The 19,108-nt window shown below is 54.7% G+C and overlaps 7 protein-coding genes across 7 annotated transcripts; 3 read left to right on the forward strand and 4 right to left on the reverse strand.

The window, feature by feature from the left end:
* Nucleotides 1–499: 499 nt before the first annotated feature.
* Nucleotides 500–1,903, forward strand: apdF-10 (Aspyridones efflux protein apdF; the record flags this gene model as incomplete). Its single annotated transcript, XM_037320146.1, has 2 exons — nucleotides 500–1,330; nucleotides 1,391–1,903. The coding sequence occupies 2 exons, from the start codon at nucleotides 500–502 to the stop codon at nucleotides 1,901–1,903; spliced, it is 1,344 nt and encodes a 447-aa protein (XP_037180788.1).
* Nucleotides 1,904–2,071: 168 nt separating this feature from the next.
* Nucleotides 2,072–2,993, reverse strand: BNA7-0 (Kynurenine formamidase; the record flags this gene model as incomplete). The annotated part of the gene is made up of 2 exons (XM_037320147.1): nucleotides 2,072–2,822; nucleotides 2,878–2,993. The coding sequence occupies 2 exons, from the start codon at nucleotides 2,991–2,993 to the stop codon at nucleotides 2,072–2,074; spliced, it is 867 nt and encodes a 288-aa protein (XP_037180789.1).
* A 4,598-nt stretch (nucleotides 2,994–7,591) lies between these two features.
* On the forward strand, nucleotides 7,592–9,159 carry CGCA056_v004893 (uncharacterized protein; the record flags this gene model as incomplete). The annotated part of the gene is made up of 6 exons (XM_037320148.1): nucleotides 7,592–7,753; nucleotides 7,810–7,914; nucleotides 7,967–8,263; nucleotides 8,325–8,413; nucleotides 8,465–8,532; nucleotides 8,618–9,159. The coding sequence occupies 6 exons, from the start codon at nucleotides 7,592–7,594 to the stop codon at nucleotides 9,157–9,159; spliced, it is 1,263 nt and encodes a 420-aa protein (XP_037180790.1).
* A 305-nt stretch (nucleotides 9,160–9,464) lies between these two features.
* On the reverse strand, nucleotides 9,465–10,861 carry OpS4-8 (FAD-dependent monooxygenase OpS4; the record flags this gene model as incomplete). Its single annotated transcript, XM_037320149.1, has 2 exons — nucleotides 9,465–10,652; nucleotides 10,703–10,861. 2 exons carry the CDS (start codon nucleotides 10,859–10,861, stop codon nucleotides 9,465–9,467), a joined length of 1,347 nt encoding a protein of 448 aa, XP_037180783.1.
* Nucleotides 10,862–11,354: 493 nt separating this feature from the next.
* Nucleotides 11,355–13,007, reverse strand: CGCA056_v004895 (uncharacterized protein; the record flags this gene model as incomplete). The annotated part of the gene is made up of 2 exons (XM_037320150.1): nucleotides 11,355–12,520; nucleotides 12,572–13,007. The coding sequence occupies 2 exons, from the start codon at nucleotides 13,005–13,007 to the stop codon at nucleotides 11,355–11,357; spliced, it is 1,602 nt and encodes a 533-aa protein (XP_037180784.1).
* Nucleotides 13,008–13,467: 460 nt separating this feature from the next.
* On the reverse strand, nucleotides 13,468–14,457 carry CGCA056_v004896 (putative urease accessory protein ureD-like; the record flags this gene model as incomplete). The annotated part of the gene is made up of 1 exon (XM_037320151.1): nucleotides 13,468–14,457. One exon carries the CDS (start codon nucleotides 14,455–14,457, stop codon nucleotides 13,468–13,470), a length of 990 nt encoding a protein of 329 aa, XP_037180785.1.
* Nucleotides 14,458–15,364: 907 nt separating this feature from the next.
* psc3 (Cohesin subunit psc3) lies at nucleotides 15,365–18,958 on the forward strand (the record flags this gene model as incomplete). Its single annotated transcript, XM_037320152.1, has 3 exons — nucleotides 15,365–15,758; nucleotides 15,822–16,030; nucleotides 16,094–18,958. 3 exons carry the CDS (start codon nucleotides 15,365–15,367, stop codon nucleotides 18,956–18,958), a joined length of 3,468 nt encoding a protein of 1,155 aa, XP_037180786.1.
* Between the last annotated feature and the right edge of the window lie 150 nt (nucleotides 18,959–19,108).

Genomic DNA, 19,108 nt, shown 5'->3' on the forward strand with positions numbered 1-19,108 from the left:
CCGGGATCCTCACGCCGACGATAATGGCGGGCGCTTTCCGTCGGCCACCCGCTATCTTGCCGAGCGCCGGATGGCGCATAGCTTGTCTGCTAATGTAAGGCGCAAAGGCGCAAGGCGTACAAGACGTGCGCCCAGTCGCAGAAGAGGAAAAATGTCGAGCGTTTTTTCGTGGGGTCCGCTTCCGACCGCCGCAGCGGGAATAAGCCCGGGGCCTACTACCGCGTCCGTTTCTCAGTCTCTCCGGTACCTTTCGGTTGTCGGGAGGGGCGATCTCGGTCGTCTGTTTTTACTAATACAAAGCTAGACTCCCACCGCTTCCAGCCTCTTTGGCCATGACGATTATATAACTTTTCCGATCTTTTTTTGGACATTGTTAAACCGCTTTCTGGGCCACATATTATTGGGATAAATTCCTTCGATGGACTCCATGAACTTTTCGAATCAGACGTGTAATCATTTCAGCAGCTCCAAGTAATCAGCAGCTTGCTGTCGTTGAACAATGACCGAAACGACAGACATCGTCCGGAGCACCGTTGACGGCCCCGGACCGGCCAGCAACTCGGACAAGTGCCAGAATGGAGCGACAACCACAACTGCGGGCGCGCCTGACGACGTCCGAGAATGGTCCGCCGAGCATGACCTGGTGTACCCGGAAGGAGGATGGACAGCATGGTCCCAGGTCCTAGCTGGCAACATGCTGAACGCGCTGGCATGGGGCTATCCGGCAACGTTCGGCGTCTACCAACTGTACTATACCGAGAAGCTGCACTTGCCGTCAGCCCAAATATCGTGGATTGGCTCGATTCAAATCTTCCTGACGTTTGCCATTTGTACAATCTCTGGCCGCCTGACGGATGCGGGATACGCACGGCAAGCGGTTCTCGTGGGCTGCACTGTTGTCGTCTTTGGCACCTTCATGACGAGTTTGTGCACCACATACTGGCAGATCATGCTCGCCCAGGGAATATGTACCGGTATGGGTTTGGGGGTGTTGTTCATGCCAAGCGTCGCCATCATCGGATCATACTTCAAAGAGAGACGATCTCTCGCGCTGGCCATCTCAGCCACAGGCACTGGCGTCGGCAGCTTGATCTTTCCCTCTACACTACAGTACCTTATCCCTCAGGTCGGATTCCCATGGGCTGTGCGCTGCTCTGCCTTCGTCGCACTCGCTGTTTCCATCATAGCAAACGTTTTGCTGCGTCCCAGACTTCCGCCCCGAAGATCTGGCCCATTTGTCGAGTGGGGAGCGTTTCGAGAAGCGCCCTATATATTGTTCGCGCTGGGTGTCTTCCTCTATTTCATGGCGCTTTACTTTGGCTTCTTTTATGTGAGTCTTATGAACTGTGTGGCACGTATTCCAGGCGTCAAGCGTTAATCGTTGCGGTAGATCAACACTTACGCCCGAAAAGTCGTGGGCTTCTCAACGACGGAGTCTGTCTCTTTGCTTCTGATCACCAATGGTTTGGGCATCCCTAGTCGGCCAGTAGTTGGATACGTTGCCGACCGCTACCTCGGCCCAATCAACACCTTCATGCTGATGACGTTTATTCTGGGCTGCATGGAATTTGTCTGGATAGGGGTGAAGACGAGGACTGGCATGTATATTTTCAGCGTTTTCTTCGGCCTGTCCAACGGAGCAGCACAGGGCGTCTTCGTAGGCGCTTTGGCAAGCCTGACGGCTGACCCGCAGAAGATGGGGACGCGGTTTGGTATGATTGCGACGTTGTCCGGTTTCGCGTCTTTAGCTGGACCTCCAACGGCCGGTGCCATCATCGACAGGTCGGGAGGGCAGTATCTCGGAGCTCAGATCTGGGGCGGAGTGGTGATCATCGCAGGCTCGCTGACAGTAGGAGCGGCGAGGGTAGCCAAGGCGGGGAAAGCTTGGGGTGCCAAGTTGTAATGCAAGTTGAAAGACAGAGGCAGGCGGACTGCAAATCATATGGATGGTCATGGGGAATGGTATCTTGATAGAAGCGGGTCATAGAGCGACTCGGGGGGAAACCCAAGCACATGTGGGATATGCGTAAGGTAGAATGAACATGATTGATTGCGACATGAGCCACGAGTCTTAGCTCTTTCTCAATAACTCGAGCGCTTCGGAAAGCAACCTCGCAATCTGCTTGCCATCTTCCCAGACAAAGTCATGATCGTGGGTAAGGTTCTTAATGACTGTGCACTCGACACCGTCATTCCTCAGCTTGGAGGCCATTCCATCAATCTCGGGCTCGTCGACCAGCGTGTCATCGGGGGACCATGCCAGCATGATCAACGGCTTTTTGGGCAATGCTTCCTTGAAGCTTCCGGGGAAAGTAGCGGGCACAACCCTGTTCCAGGCTGACTGATCGTTGCCAAAAGCACCAGCAATGAACTGCGTGTAGTTTTCGTCGTGACGGCCATTGAAGGCATTCAGCTCATAGATGCCAGAAATTCCCACAATGGCCCTTGGCATTTGTACGTCAGGTGGAGGAGCGGCGCCGAGGGAGGAAGATCCCATGGGGAGCTGGAGGGCGAGTGTAGCACCGGCCGAATGGCCCATGAGAATGTAGCGGTCCTGAATGTTGTATCGGCGCTGGAGGAAGGCGAGGGCCGACCAGATGTCACGGAGGTGGTCCGGATGTTGAGCGCAGCGGAGCTCCGCCGGCGCAGTGACAGCGGGGTCTTGCGGGAAGAGGGGGTGCGGGGAGAGACGGTAGTCAATGCTGATGAAGCCGCGGATCTCATTCTTGGGAACAGAGGAGGCCTTGACGATTTCTCGGATGGAAGGTGTGAAGTCCTGGAAGGTCTTCCGGGGGTCTCGCCAAGCACCACCATGGATCCAACTAGTCGAATATGTGAGCTAGCGAAGCTGTCGTGATAAGAACGAGTGGCACTCACATGACCCAGTATTTGGACACATCGTCAGTGGCAACAGGGTACTCCCAGACGCCTAGCTTCTGAAGCTCATTGTCGGGAGTATAATGATGCTCACTATACTTCAACGAGACCGGCATGATGAGTTCCAGTTGAGGTCGAATTATTGTCGATGGGCGGGCGTCTTGTCGCAGTTTCTGTGAGATCAACGCTGGGTGCAACCAGGTAGAGCACCTGGAGAGGGAAAGCGAGAGAGCGATAAGCCGCAACGCAGGCCACAAAGCAGGCCTGAGGGGGGAACGGTTCCGAGAGTCTGGAATTCTCCGGGACGAATGCTTGGCAATGGTCGTCGAGGCTTCGGGATGGTGAGACGCTGCGTCAGGCGTCAGTCCGACCGGTTGTTTTGTTGCGCGCGACTTTCTTCACAGTTTGGCGGTGGTTGCTGATTGGAGTTCAGCGATAGCGAACCTCAAAGAATGGAAAGTATGGGTGGGGTTCCGTCTTGCTCTGGCCGTCCAGTCTCCGTGCTCCCGTCCCTGCATCGGCGTCTGAAAGGAACCGTTTCAGGTCATCCCAACTGGGGAGTGGCAGCCGGCGCACGGAGCACTTCCCCGTCCAAGTTTCCGTAAGGTACGGTATCTGCCCACAGTTCCTATACCTACCTAGGTACCTAGGTACCTTAGCTATAGGCACCTTAGGTGGGCGGGCACCTTACCTTGCCTTTTGGTTCATCTTTCCTTGACCTTTCAAACCCAGATATCAACCTGGGTGTGTTGACTCCCGTTGTGCCAGTCCTCGGATAAAGGGGCATCTTATCACGTCAGTTGTCAGTATTCCTCGCTCGCCAATCGGTATTTGCTTCGTCCCAACCCCATCACTCGACAAGCCGCCTCGTACACTCGCTCCACAAGATTCGCCAAATCGTCCACGCAGATCAATCGTGACTCTGGACTGGCCGTGGATCTGAATCTGCAGAGAACGTGAGGCTCAAGCGCATACTATGTAAATAAGTCGCGGCCAGCCGCTGGGTTACACCCAAAGTGGCACAGTCTGGCGACGCCATCACATCAACGTCGCTTTGGCTACTCTACGGGTAGCAGAGAGCCGCAAAACGCCTTTACCGACCTGGAACGTCAGCACTCATGCCATACGGACAGCAGTCCCGTTTGTTGGATTTGCGATGGCCTGATGGCGAAAGGATGCCGGGCTCGGTTAGGGGATGTTGGCCGTTGGTGCAGCGTTACATTCAAGCATCAGACAACCCTCGTTCAGTCGTCCACGGGTGACACCATCGATTCTACCACAAGCCTTAACACGCAGAGCGGCAGACCGGAGCCGGCTTTTCGTCCCGACTTGCACGGCAAAGCTCGCGCATGCCATACACCAACGTCCCGAGTTTTATTCAGGGGGGGAAGATGCGAGACCGGCATAAGGAGGCACATGGTGGAGGGCAGAGTTTGATGTTTTAATATCCGGGTGATGATCTGAACCAAACTTCAACGAGTCCCTTACTTCTGCCGAGGCCACAGCAAAACTCTCGGGCTTCGCGCAGCTCAGTCACTGTGGAACCGGACCAGCGAATGTTGAACAGGCCTCGGCCGAGACCTTCCAGATTTCACAGTGAGGAGCCGTGAGAGATTTCGAGATGTGGGAATCGGATAGGTATCCGCAGGGCCAGCCGCCAGCCCACATACCTTGAACAGGCGACATGCACATTCTTTGTCGGAGACAGAGGCCCTTGGAGGCTGACACGATTGCTCATGGGTAGCGACTCCTCCTGCCTATTCCTTCTGTCTGTCCACCGCCGCAGATGGCTCGCGTCGGGCTCTCTGGCACCATCGGCTCCTCTGACCCCAAGCTGCCGGGGTAGTTGGTGCTGGCCGCGGTCTGGACGCAACTGAGGTATCGTGGTACTTGCTCGCGTGCTGAGAGCTCCAGAGAAAACCAAGTATCCGTAGCATAGACAGACGCAGCTCTCTCTTAGGTCTTCGTACCTTGGCTGCATGTTGCCCATGCGAGCAATGCACGCCGACAGGAACCACTCCTGCGGCCGCTCTCGCAGACGAGAAGCAAGACAACATAACCGGCGCTGGGCACAGACGGTGCAGAAGATGAAGTAGGGCCTTGGTTTGAAGAATCATTCGACCTTCGTCATCGTCTTCTTCCTTCCATTCCGCTTCTAGAGCCAAGTCCGTGCCTTGACCCCGTTGTCCTGTTGTTGTTTTTGTCCATCGACAGATGCGAACCACTACTTAACACAGCGATAGCCCTCGCCCTGCAATGTTGATGATGAGTTCCACATTCGATCCTTCGGGCGTGCAAATTCACTCGTACGCGCAACCTTTCCTGCAAGGCACAAGTCCATCGTTAACGGTGGCGGAGGACGCGGGACCCGACTCTCACCCCAGGCTACATACCAGACAGCATCGCCCATGATCCATCACGGAGAATGAGGGCAACCGGGCATTAGATGCCCTCCTTCTCCGAGTCCTGGCCACCGTCCACCCCCGCCGGACCACCTGTCACTGACGGCAAGCTTTTGGCAATCTCCCATCTCCAGCATTCGTAGCTGACGGGCAATAGCGAAATCTCCTTTCCCCAAGACTCATCAATCAAAATCAATACTTGCCAGCACGCTATTAACCGAGAGCGGAGCGGCGTTGTTTTGTCAAGATGCAGCAAGGACCTTTTGCTGGCACCAGCACAACCTTCACAGACCCTAGGACATGATGGTGGATCACCTAGCAGGCTCCAGAATGTCTCCGTTCTCGAATTACCCCGAATCGAAAGCGCGGTTCTCTTCATCTACCGGCAGCCCGGCTCATCTGCGATTCATCGACACATGCAAAAGTGCTGTCGCCTTTGAGGTAATACGAATCAGCCGTCGAACGGATGAGATGCAATGGTTCCTCGGTCCTCTGACGATCCGGGTCCATCCCCGCCCAGCTCGGGATGGACACCAACAAGTCGCAACACACACAGCCCAGACAGGGGTAGGCGCGTCTTTTTGCTTTTGCCTTCTCGGTTTCTTGGCTTTATTGCAGCTCTCCCGTCCGCTGTCTCCATCTTCAATGCTCCCCCGACCAAACTTGTGTTACGTTCAAGTTGCTTTTTGATCTTCCACTGGCCAGCTTACAACGCGGGAAGGGCAAGGAAGCCAACCCCCCCCCCCTCTCCATGGTTGAGTTGGATTGCATGCGAACGCCGACCGGTTTGCTACCCAAGCTTGAATTGTCCAACTAGATGTTGCCGCTTCGTTGCTTCTTGCTTCCGCCAACTACATCGTTCGGGTCGTCGTAGCCGACTGCTTCACGCAACTCGACTGGCTTGCCAGATGTCCTCCCCCTCATGATGCCGCGCCAACCTCTAGTGCAGTTTACCCTCGTCGGCGTGCCTTTACTACACTTCAGCAATTCGTGCGGTTCACTAGCGCGCATTATATTGCACGGCTGGTGTCCAGGGATGATCCAAATCGCTGGGTCCGACCAAAGATTCGTCTGCCATGTCTAGCGGGCCATTTTCCATGTTTTGACCCAGAGCCGTCGGTCCAGAATCGATCCTTGACTTCTAGCTTGATTGCTAGGCCCATCGTGACGGGGATGAGGCCCGGTCGACGCCAACTGGAGGTAAGTGAGAGATGAACAACATCGGTCAAGCTCAGTAGCTTGCGGCGTTGGTCCGTCAATGTCTCGCGGGGCAGCACCGGGTTGCCTTGATGAAGATTTTATCTCTAGAGTGCATGAGATCTCGGCTAACGACTGTTATCCTTCCTGTTGTTGGAACAGGTTTGCTGCAGATGTCTCAGCAGAGAAGAGGCACAGCAACACGCCACCCCACACTGGGTTGCCTGTTATTGTTGACCATGACAATCTCTTCCTTCAGTCATTGGCACCGATGTGCACATCCCAGAAAGGGTGCGAGGTGCTCGAACCAACGAGACAACCTGCAGACAAGGCTAGTTCGTTTCTCTGAGTCGTCGGGAGGGTACTTCTGTCTACCCGATCATGCCTGGGCCCGGGGTCTCCATCGCTGTGCGTCGTTCCTGCAGCCCTCATCACGTACTATGTGTAGGTACGTGAGACGGACGCAGTTGCAAATTACAGCCGCAGACTGTGGCCCGGCATGAGTAGTGTCAGCGATTACAACGCGTTTCTTCGTCTTCCATCACGCCGGAAACGCAAGCTGTAGTCATCGCTACCGGTCATGAACTTCCTCTACCCACATCGACCAAAATCAGTCGTCTGCTCCAACGTAGGGAGCCTTGCAATCGCCTACAAGCCTTCACACCCTCTGCGTACCACTACATGCACAAGAAAAAGTACAGAAACTACGAGTCAAAGAAGCCAAAATTACCGCCTGGCCAGGTCTCTGAAGTCCCACTGACTCTCTTCCCTCCTTCACCACCATCACCATGCAGCCGGACCGGACTGGCGCACGTCTGTACCCCCGTCGCTCTCCACATGTCGACCCTGTCCTACCGGGGCCCATCTCCGGGGGTCTCAGACTCGGCGACCCTCTCTCGTCCGCCTTGAGCAAGTTAGGATTCTAGCCCATGAACCCTTTCAGCCCGAACCAGGACGACCCCTGGCAGTCCAGCACCGTCTATCGTGGTTGATCAGCTTAAATCCCATCGGGCCGCATATCTTACCACCCCAGTCTGTTTCCCTTCTCTTTCCTCTCGTTTGGCCATGCTCTTCTCCCATTGTCATTCCTTAGAGCATCGCAGTGCCACAGCCCTATGGCTGAGGTAGACTTGTCAGAGAGCAATGGTGGTGCTCTTGTAGCCACCGCCGTTACATTCCTTATTCTCTCTTGGTTCTCTGTCGTTCTCCGCGCCTATGTTCGTGCTTTCATGACCAAGGGTTTCCAAGCAGATGACTGGCTCATGCTTGTTGCCCAGGTAAGTCTCGCCTGCCCCAGTGCGTGCAGTGATTTACCCTAACCAGATGGACGAAGGCAATCTTTACCCTTTCTTGCGCTTTCATTCTCGTGGGCGTGCGTGATGGGCTGGGCCATCACAACGTAGCACTCCAGCAGAAGGAAGAGATATCGGCTTTAATGGTATGCTACTCTTGGCGCTTCAGTAAGCATCCAGTCTAACATTTATGTGCAGTACCAAGCTCTCGCCACGGCAACATATGTCCTTAACATGCTCTTCATCAAGCTGAGCATCGGGTTCTTCCTGTTGCGACTGTCGACTTCCATGGTTTACAACTGGATAATCTACGTCAGTTTGGCGATTATTACCGTCTGGAGCACGGTTATCTTCTTCTGGAATATATTCCAATGCTCTCCGGTAGAGGCGCAATGGGACTACACAATCTTGAACTCCCAGTGCGTGTCGCCAAACGCGGTTGTTGCAGCAGCCTACTCAATCAGCGTCATGACTATCCTGAGCGACTGGCTTTACGTGAGTTCAGTCCATGGTTTAATGGCGTTTATATGTACAAAAGCAATTGCTGACTTTGCAGGCTCTGATTCCTATCCCTCTTATCTGGAATGTCAAGATGTCGAAGCAGGCCAAAGCTACCGTGATTGTGATTCTTGGCCTGGGTATCTTGTAGGTTGACCGAGCCTCCGTAACATAGACGCTGAGCTAACAGGTCAACAGCGCTAGCATCGCCACGTTGATCAGACTCAAGTTCCTCGCTGACCTGAGCGACTTGAGTGACATTTTATGTAGGCTGTCCATCCAGCCTCGGACATGGATCCGAGGAGCCAGTATAAATCGCCCACGCATGGATTATGCTGACCTCGCTTATAGTCATGGGAACCGACGCCATGGTGTGGACTCTTGTCGAACCGGGCGTCGCAATCGTCGCATCGAGTCTTGTTACCATCCGACCTCTCCTCCGAGCCTGGCGACTCAATGGATTCACATCTACCGACCGAACGCCGGGAATGAGCAACATGAGCGGGGGCATGAGATCAGGGCCCATGAGATCGGGAACAACAAGGTCGGTGCGCCGCCCGCCTGGGTATGATCTCGACGACATCGATAACATGGAAATGGGTGGCTTCGGAAAACATGACGGCGAGATCGGCTCGATGCCTCGGGAGCCCACATTCGCGGCTGTATCGAAAGAGGTGGATGGAGGACAGCTCACACCCGATTTCATGGCACCGCCGGACCGGAGAAGGGCGGACGTCGTCAAGAGCGAGATGTACATTATAGAAGGAGCGAATAAGTCTGGGAATACCTGGAGAGGAGGGAGCGGTTCTCCGAGCGCATCTTCAGTGGAACTCGACGGCCTTGACGCGCAGAGCCAGCATAGCGGCCGGGTTGGTCTTGGGAGGAGTAATTAAAATGAATTGGAGAGAATAATCCACGGCGACGTCGACATTATCAAACTTGTGCTACATTTATACGGGACTCACGGCTAAAGGGGACATCCCGCTTCATCTGGGAGAAAGTGGTTACGGCCGCGAAAGGCGGAGGAATCGCACAAAATCTTGGGTATTAGTAGGCCAGGGACTTCAAAAATAGAGTGTAGATGTATTTTGTATTACATGATTTCTACGCGACCACCTCCGGCCAAGATCAATTTGGCCAAACAACGATACCAGACGCTGTGAACTGAATAGCAGGCAATACCAGGCTGGTTCAAAACTCAGAATGGATCCTGTTTGTACGCCTTCTCAGATTCCGCGTATGCGTCATAAGCATACAAGAACCTCTGTATCTCAGGACAGGTCCACCGCGAAGGGAAGCCAGGCTCGGGTCCCTTTCCGGGCTCTAGCGACGCCACCATGACCTCGTCGCGATGTTCTTGCTCTGGGCCATCCATCATATGAAAGTCATCACGCTGGCGGAAGGATTCCATGACGATGCGCTGGCCACGGCCCATGCGGAGGCTTTGATACATCGCCGCCGCCGCAGGAAGTTGCGCGGCCTTCGTCTCTCGGCTGCTCACTTTTCCAAGGAGATATCCCAGAACAGCTCCATCTTCCAGGGACGAGTTCGCGCCTTGTGCGAGGTAAGGAAGCATCGGGTGACAGCAGTCTCCAGCCATGAAGAATTTGCCTTCGGGACTCGCCCATTCCTCCAGCGGCTCGATCCAGCAGAGCTTCCATTTGTGTACACTCTCGACCTGGTCCAGAAGCTTGCGCAGGAGTGGATCCCATTTCGAAAAGAGCGAGCGCATCTCCTCAACGTCGCCCACGACCTTGGTTGACCCTTCGGGGAGGTTGTCCGGCGACAAAAGACCGAGGTTGAGCATGCGGCCTTGCTTGACGGTATACGAGACCCCATGGCCCTGCGGACCGATCCAGAAGTTAACCGTCTCAGACTTGATGAACGCCTCGAGCTCCTCTTTGTGGGGGCCTTTGAGCGAGTCGATAGGTATCGCAATACGAAATGCCAGGTCGCCGGTCAGCGCGGGCGGGCTGGGACGGCCGAGGAACTGAGCCCGGGTGGTGCTCCACATGCCATCTGCGCAGACGATAACATCGCCAGGCACGATTATGCCAGGGCCGGACTCTGAGTCGTCCTCTATCGTGACTTCAGCGCGGTCGAAGTCGACAGAGACTGCTCGGGAGTCCAAACGAATCTCGACCCCGAGCGCCTCGCAGCGATCGACGAGGGCGCGCTGTAGCTCGACGCGGTGAAGGCCCCAGAAGGGATGGCCGTAGCGAGCTTCGATTGTTTGTTGAAGTTCGGGTTCGTGGGCAAGGAGGCGCCTGCCGTCATAGCGGTGGACGGAAAGAGTTGAAGGGAGGGTCGCGAGAGGTGCCAGAGCCGGGTAAAGGCCCCAAGCTTCGAGCAAGCGGGTCGCGTTGGGCGTCAGTTGTAAGCCAGCCTGGGAAGTGTAAGCAACAGAGTGTCTCGTGGGGTTTGAAAAATGCGCACCCCGACTTCTTGAAGCTCTTTGACCGTCTCGAGTATTGTCACTCGGTGGGATGGCTTCGCAATCTTGGTCGCGAGAGCTGTCGCAAGACCCGCCAGACCGGCACCAATGATGACGACATGCAGAGGTCCCGACGCAACGGACCCCGATTCTCTACTCATCTCGGACAGTTGAGGGCATTCGCGACTTCTTGTCGTGAATTCAGTTGCGGTCGTAAAGCTTGGGGGCTTAAGGGTCGCACAGCGCTTAGACTGATCTTCTTCTCTTTGGGTTCGTCTCCTCTTTCCAACACCACCGCAAGGAGCAAGTGGTGGTAAAAGGAAGGAAAACAGACCATTTCGACAATAGGGATGAATCGTACGCCGCAGTAAGCGCTGTCGTCGTGGCTTGGGTCACGGAGTATACGCGGGTTGTGGGGAAGGCCGACGGGACGACGCCGTCCCTCGTGTTCGTCCCATTAGCTACAGTCCGAACTAAAGTAGGGTAGGGTATCTTTCTGTCCTTTTTGGGTGTCTATCCGCTTTCACCCCGTAGCCCCCGTACATCTGTACATCTGATCAACGCAACGTGCTTTTCCTTTTCACCAGGTATGTCTTGCGGAACTAGCCGCATCCAATGACGGTGCGTGCAGTGTAATCCTCATCTGGATGTTCCTCAGCCCGAATCTTCGGGAATAACAAGATCCTCCGGATCGACAACCCATTCTTCCTCATCGCCCCAGGTCGGAGCGAGAACGAATCTGCCCATGATCTTGCCCATGCCAATACTATCACCGCCAACAACTCCCTGCCTCGTTTTCTCGTCCGACTCCTCCACAATCACCGCCGTCGTCAAGAAGTTCATACCTGCGGCAGGACTGAGCTCCAAAGTGCGGCCACCCCAATCCAGCTCGACTTTGCCTGATTTGCGGACCTTGATTTTGCCCATCATGCCAGCTTGCGAGACGAGCTGAGAAACATCTGTAAGATCAATATTCTTGCCGACTTCTTCCGTCTTTGGCTTGATGTTTTCATCCGATTTGGTGAGATCGACCGGTCCTCCGTTCGGCTGATCGAGCATGACAACATCGTCTGGCTCGGGCTTGACCTTTGGAGCGGCAGAAGGGTGCAGTGGCGGAAGGAGAGGGGGGAATTGGAATAGGTAGAGTCGGCCATCCTTGTCTTGCACAGCGCCATTCTCAGGTGCTTTTGAGTTCTCGTCCGAGACGGTGCCCAACTCGCTCAGCAGGAGCTGCATGTCCTGTGCGATCATGTCCACCTCAGGATCAGCCAATGCCTTCTTGACCTTCGGTTCAGGTGTAGGCTTCTCCTCAGCCTCGGTGTCTGCTGACTTGACGATGCTGAGATCAACCTCCATAGCACCTGACTCGGCTCCCGGCTCTGCCTTGACCTGAACCGCACCTTTGGGTGCTGCATGCCAGACCTTCGTCTCCTCGCCGACCTGGGGCGTAGGGCCAGACCATGGGCCATCTTCGACCCAGAGACTTTCTTCCGCCTTGCCGTCTTCAGCAGCCTCGAGCTCAGCTGTTGTCGCAATAACCTTCTTTTCTTCCTTTTTGTCGATTCGCGCGATGCCCATGGGCCAGATGTTATCGGGCTTTGAGTTCACCAGGGCTGCCGTCGCTTCGTCATCGGAATCGGGTTCTCGGTCAACCAGGTGTCCGGCGAGTCTATCGGCATTGATTCTAGCTTCGCGATGACCAGATGCCTCCCCAAAGGCACCCCGTTCGCTCTTAGCACGGCCGCCTCCGCCGAAGAATCCACCGCCAGAACCACCACCGCCGCCGCCACCTCCCCATCCGCCAGAGGATCTTGAGCCTCCTACGACCGAGTCAGTACGTTGACCCATGAATTTTCCATATCCAAACATACCTTCAAAGTGTATTTGCGAGAAAGGGCCACTTGCAACGGCAGTTCGGCCCATCATTCCGCCTCTGCCCATGGCATCTCCTCGAGCTCTCCGACTGCGACCGCGGGAACGAGCTTGAGCGCGAGCCTCTGCCTTGGCCCTCGCATTATCTTTGTCCTGCTCTTGTCGAGCGAGGACGTCTCGCGACGCCTCATCTCTGCGGACGACTCTGGGTCGAAATCTGCCTGCCGAGGTACCTCGTGTGGGTTGCCGCGTTGCGGGCTCGGATCTGGAGGGTGTGACGGTTGCTGAAGCGGTTTCAAGGGCCGAAGAAGGTCTCGAAGGCGGCGCAGGAGTGTCGCCGCTGGGTGTAGAAGCTTGGCGGCCTCCTCTGCCTCTGGCGGCTCCTCGTCCGCGGGCTCTGCTGGCGCCCCGAGCCGGGGTAGTACCCTCGGGCATTGTGATTGGCTGCTCTATGTGCTGATTGTGGCTCAGAAGAACAATGAGTGGATGAATTAGTATGGTACAAGAGAAATTGTCGGCCTCGAGTCCTATGGTAGGGTCGTCGAAGTCATGAATGAAGTCTGTATGTCTCCAGCAAAGGAAAAAAAAAAAAGATGGTTGATTACTTAGCGCGGTGGGGGACTAGGTAAGTAAACGTCGGGCGCCTCGTAATTTTTCAGGGAAGTTCCAGTCGAGGTGCTGCACGCATGGTGGGGTGAGTCAACCACCCCGCGCGGGTCGCAGTCGCAGTGAAGACAACAGTGGGCTTACCAGGTTCCAAGGTGTGTAGGTATGGAGGGGTAGTGAAGCTCGGGAGGACGGACATTCAACCAACGTCACCTATTCTCGATCAGCTCGAAACAATTAATCTTGAATTGTTTTCTGGATGGTTTTAAATATTTGAACAAACACACCTTCACTTCACACACATCAACGCTTGCTCTCCGAAGATTCTGGTAATGTTGCCTTCCCGGGATAACATGCTTCCAATCCACAAGCGGCCGGCCTCGACAGTGCTCGCTCCAAACTTGACAATGACACAACCCCGTACTCTGGCCGCTGACCACAAGATGCTCTGTTTCGTTTCCATTTCTATGCGCTTCAGTCGCCACAACTCAGCCTCGCTCAGATTGCTTTCCTCTTCCGCGCGCGCCTCTGCAGACCTGAAATCTCTTGCGCCCAAGCGGGGTAGTGCTGAAAACTCGTCGAGGAAAAAGTTGCCAACAGATTGCATTTGCGGGCCGCGAAGGATGAGAGTACCAAACAACCCGTTGCCATGCATCGATTCTCGCAATGATCTCCCGACCATGCCCTGGCTGTTCCTGTCCAGAATGACTGTGTCTCTCACGAGCAGACGCTTCTTGCTTCCTGGGGTCTCTGAAGAGGACCAAATCTCGTTGCGCCCAGACCATTTGACGAAACTCCAATCCTCGCCTCGCGCCGTTCTGCCTTGTGTCACCCAATCCAGCAGACACAGAGAGGCAGTCGGTGCTGCTGTAAAGATTTGGGTTTGTTCGTATACGCTTCCGTCAAAGGGCTGCACAGGATCCGGCAGGAGGCAGAGACCGGCCTCTTCGCCAATGTTGACCTCGAGCTTCTGGCGCGTGACGACGTCAGGAGACGGTGATTTGAAGATCTTGGTGTGACCCTGGGTGACAACACCGAGCTTCGCATGTGGGAGCACACGCATAGACAGGTTCACGCTGTCGCCTCCAACGAGTCCGCCGCCATAAGACAAGAGGAACACCAGGACACATTTCTGGTTGGCCGCTGGGGAGGGGGAGATGAGTTTCAGTGGATACTGGTATGACATGGCCTGCAAGCCCGAGAGCCCGTTTGGCAATAACTGAGCAACGATTTCGCCCTCCCCAGCAGCCGACGAGGACTTCGGGAATGGCGAGCCCATGGTTGCTGTTGTTGCGGCGTAGAAGTCGTTGATCGCTATAGGGGCTTGTCAGGAAGAGTCCGTCAGGTCATTGTTGATGCAAGAGGCACACGCGATTTCGGCTACCAAAGATCATCAGAAGAAGCCGACGGAACAAGCAGCAGAGCAGCATTGATCGACCTGGTCAATGGCAAGAATGAGTATGTTGCTCACCTGAAGTGTCCGTTATTAGGTCTATTATAAAACGCCGAGGTTCTCAGGTTGCGATGCCGGCCTTTAGATTGCACTGACTTGCATTTAGCACTTGGTAGACTTTGCCTGGTATCTATCTACCTCAGTGGCATTGAAAAGTCAAGTTGCGGAGCACGCACGTACTGTGCAGTTGCCGTCACCCTGACCCCTGCGTCTTGTTAAAATGCCGTGAGTCGAGTCTCATACTTTTATTCCTCTGTACTGTGCATCTGCTGCAAGCCATTGCCTCCCCAACCATTGAGCATTAGAGTCACCATACTCATGGCATCTAAACGAGTTCCATGATGTTCTCTTGCATCCAGCCGCACTCATGGCACATTCGGTTTTAATTGCGGAAACAGAGTCGCAGGCGCATCCAAGACGTGACAGCAGGGTTAGGGTGAGTACGTACCTAATGGCACCTCTGAGGCAATGTTCCCCAGGGGCTGTCACAGTGTCCATGCTCCCACTTGACATGACACGCACAGTACCGCGGCTGCTCGATCCACAGTTCTCCCACCCGCGAATTTGGAGAACTATTGCCTAAACATCTTCAACCGACACGCACTGCCTGAACGCGACATTTTCCCTCGTATGCGCCACCTCCCCGAACCTTCGCTCATCGGCGCGAAATAATTGTCGCGACTGCTGCGATCATTTACACGCTCCAGCAATCATTTCGCAAACACGCGACAACATGGAAAGCGCGACAGCATCTCCCGAGCCCGAGTCCTCGTCGCGTCGCCGGTCCGGACGCGTCGTGCGAGCCCCCGAGAAGTTCAGCCCAGAGCCTGTGACCGCACCAAAGCGCAAGAGAGGCCCCGATCACGATGAGGACGACGAAGAAAATGACGATAACGAGCCCCTGTCCGATGCCACGATGACCGATGGCGACAGCGCCGACGAACGTCCCCGCCCTAGGCCCAAGAAGCGATCTGCTGCTGCACAAGGAAACCGCGTAAAGAAACCCGCCACTAAGAAGCCAAAGACCAATGGTGTAGGCCCATCTGGTCACCCCGCGAGCCTGCCATCACGTCCCAAGAAGACGGTCAGAATCGCTGCCGTCGACAAGGAAGGCAGTGGCCTATATGGTATGCAGCATCCCTGGAATGTAGCTCTGCTTTCCATCACCTGACACTGACATGCCTCTGTAGCGGAGGTCTTTGGCTCTGGTTTGCCCTCTGAACACCTTGCGGATAAATGGCAAGAGAGGTATCAAAGGAATGATGCCCTCGCCATTGTCGAATTAGTCAACCTCGTCCTGCAAGCATCTGGCTGCGACCTCGAGATCACTGAGGACGATGTTCGTGACCCTGACAACTGTCAAGCTCGTCTTACTGAGCTTCAAGATCTTTTCCAGGAGGTAAGCTGCTATCACCCTGTCCGATTTGTCTTGTTGGTCAACTCTTTTGCTGACATCGTGAAGGAACAAGTCACAGAATATCCCCTCATCTCCAGGGCAAAGAATACCAAAGCCTTCCGTGACCTTCTCACAGGCTTTTTCAAATCTGTCGTCCGCAGTGTTCACGATACAGATGTCCTCTACAACGACCAGACTCTGATGGAGAACCTCGTGCGCTGGATAGCATCCATGTCAACTTCGTCGCTTCGTCCCTACCGTCACACAGCTACTACAGTCATTCTCTCCCTGGTGTACGGGCTGATCGAGGTCGCTACAACCCTTGATGCGCGCATCACGGCAATTGAACAGCAGGTTGCTCAAGCCAAGAGAGGCAAGAACAAGGCAAAGCTTGCAGAAATGCAGCACAGCCTTGACGAGGCCAACAACAACAGAGAGCTGTGCGGCCACCATATCAAGGACTTCTTCGATACCACGTTTATCCACAGATACCGAGATATTGATCCACGTATCCGGACAGAATGTGTCGAAGCACTGGGATCCTGGATCCTGGGTCTTCCCACAGTCTTCATGCAGCCGGAATACCTTCGTTACCTGGGATGGATGCTTTCTGACACGGTTGCTTCCACGCGACAGGAAGTCTTGAGACAACTTGCACGTATTTTCAGACGTGGTATCTCACAACTTGGCCACTTCATTGACCGATTCCGCCCTCGCCTCATTGAAATCGCGACGAAGGACGCTGAGGTTTCCGTGCGGGTGGCAGCCGTGAGCGTCATTAATGTTCTCCGGGATGCCGGAATGCTCGAACCGGAAGAAATGGATACCATTGGCAAGTTGATATACGACAGCGATATCCGAATTCGTAAATCAGTAGTGAGCTTCTTCGTGTCTTGCGTTGAAGACTTCATCACTACCAAAATGGAGGAGCTCGGCGGCCAGGATGCGCTAGATGAAGTTTTCGGCGAGATTGAAGAGGACGACTACGACTCGCCTCGCAGCACGTGGGTCAACATCAAGTGCTTGGCAGAGACACTTGCGGCATACGACGAACAGCTTGAGGGTGAACAGCAAGATGCGAACCCTCAAGGTCTAGCCGTAGCCGCCGACGTTCTTCAAGCAAGCGTGCCTGATACTAGGATATCACTCGCTGCTCAGGTGCTCTTCGACAAGGTTCCGTTCGTCAAGGAGTGGGAAGTCCTGTCCGGCTATCTGCTTTACGATCATACCGTCAGTTCCAAGTCAAGATCCAAGAGTGCCTCTACGGAAACGGCCTTTAAGAAAGCTGTTGGTCCTGTGGGCTCTGAGGAGGCCATTCTTCTGGAGGTTCTCGCTTCTGCCGTAAAAATGTCCTTGTTACAGTCGGCAGAAGCTGAAAAGGCTAGGAAGAGGGGCGGACGCTCCGAAGTCGCCGAGGCACAAGAAGACACTGCTCTGGATCTCGCGACGGCCATCCCTCAACTTCTCAACAAGTTCGGGGCTGATCCTGCCACGGCGACTATTGTTCTCAGAATGGAGCACTTTCTTGACCTTGAGGTTTTCCAAACATTGCGGCAGGATTCGACAAAATACGAGAAGCTGCTGGATGAGATCAGCACTCAATTCAACAGACACGATGATAAGAGAGTCATTGCCGAAGCGGCTGCTGCTCTTCTTCATTCTCGACAATATGAAGAGCTTGAGGAACTCACTGATGGAAAGCTTGCTGTGCTATGGGAGAATGTCATTACAACTTTACGTGGCTTCGACAAGACATGTGAGCTTTCCATCAGAGGCAATCTTGAGGCAGAGCATCTCACAGCGCTGTCTACTGTTCTTATGAAGATTAGTGAGCTAGCTCGCATCTCTGACCCTGTCGAGATCCTGGAGGCCGAAGGTCGGGCGGCCGATTCAATGTCGTCGTCGATCGAGATCCTGATCAACATCGCCAACCGCGGCACGTTCGATGACCCTAACGAGGAATTGGACGACTTGGAAGACGAGGTTGCGTCCTTTGCGATTAAAGCCACCCAGTTCTACTTCATGTGGAAGGTAAAGAGCCTCGAAAAAGTCATTCACAGCGGTGCCGAGATCTCCGATACTATCGTGGATGAGTTATCCGTCTTGCGCAAAAAGTACGATACCAACTTGATCAAGACTCTTTCGTCGCGAGCCGTCATTGATGACACTCGTCTTTTTGCCGCTGGCGCCCTTTGCGACGTTCACGTTCTTTTCGGCACTCTGCGCAACTTTGTTGAGCCCACTCGCGGCACCGCGACGTATAGGAAGCTTGCGGGCCTCATGCGTGAACTTGAGCCGAGGCTCTTACCGGAGCTCATTTCCATCTACGACGGTATCGAGAAGAGCTACGCGAAGAGAACGAAGAAGACGCTCAACGAGCCGGCGGATGACGAGGAGCCCATGGATGATGATGATTCTGACGATGAGGAAGACGACGATGAGACTCTTAGCTTTGAAGAGCGTCTCGCTCTGGAACTCAAGTCCGAGAAGGCTCTTTGCGAGCTGGCAGCCAAGTACGTCTTGGCTGTCGTGCAAAAGGTCCTGGACCAGTCAGGTCCCCATGCCGGAAAACTTCGCAAGCGGCTCCTTCGAAATCAGACCCGGCTGGGGAAAAATTTTAGCGAAGTCGTTGCTTTCCTCGACGAGAACAAAGTCCGAGAACATCTTTACGGCAAGAAGCAGGCTCAACGGGCAAAGACTGCCGCGGCGAAGCCAGCATCCAAGAAGCCAGCGCGGAGTGAGGAAGTTGTCGTCGAAGATGAAGAAGAAGAGGACGGGCTTGAGGAGCCGGAGCCGGAGCCGGAAGAGGGTTCAAGAGAAGACCTACGCCGGCGCGAACTACTGGAGGAGGAAGAGGAAGAAGAAGAGCCGGAGCCAGAGGAAGCTCCAGCTAATAATGATGCCGATAACGACGATGTATTGGGTGACTAGCCGGGCTTTCAGCCTGTTTATCATTTTGTTTCTGTGCTCTACCCACGTACGGTGTCTGGGACTTCTACCAGCCGTCTCCCGTGTCCTGTTGCTGCGGACTTCGTGCCTCGGTTGACGATGTTGTGGGCAGTCTTAGTATCGCTCCTATGG

Source organism: Colletotrichum aenigma (genome assembly GCF_013390185.1).
Source record: "Colletotrichum aenigma strain Cg56 chromosome Unknown KSG_Cg56_contig03, whole genome shotgun sequence".
NCBI classification, from domain to species: Eukaryota; Fungi; Ascomycota; class Sordariomycetes; order Glomerellales; family Glomerellaceae; genus Colletotrichum; species Colletotrichum aenigma.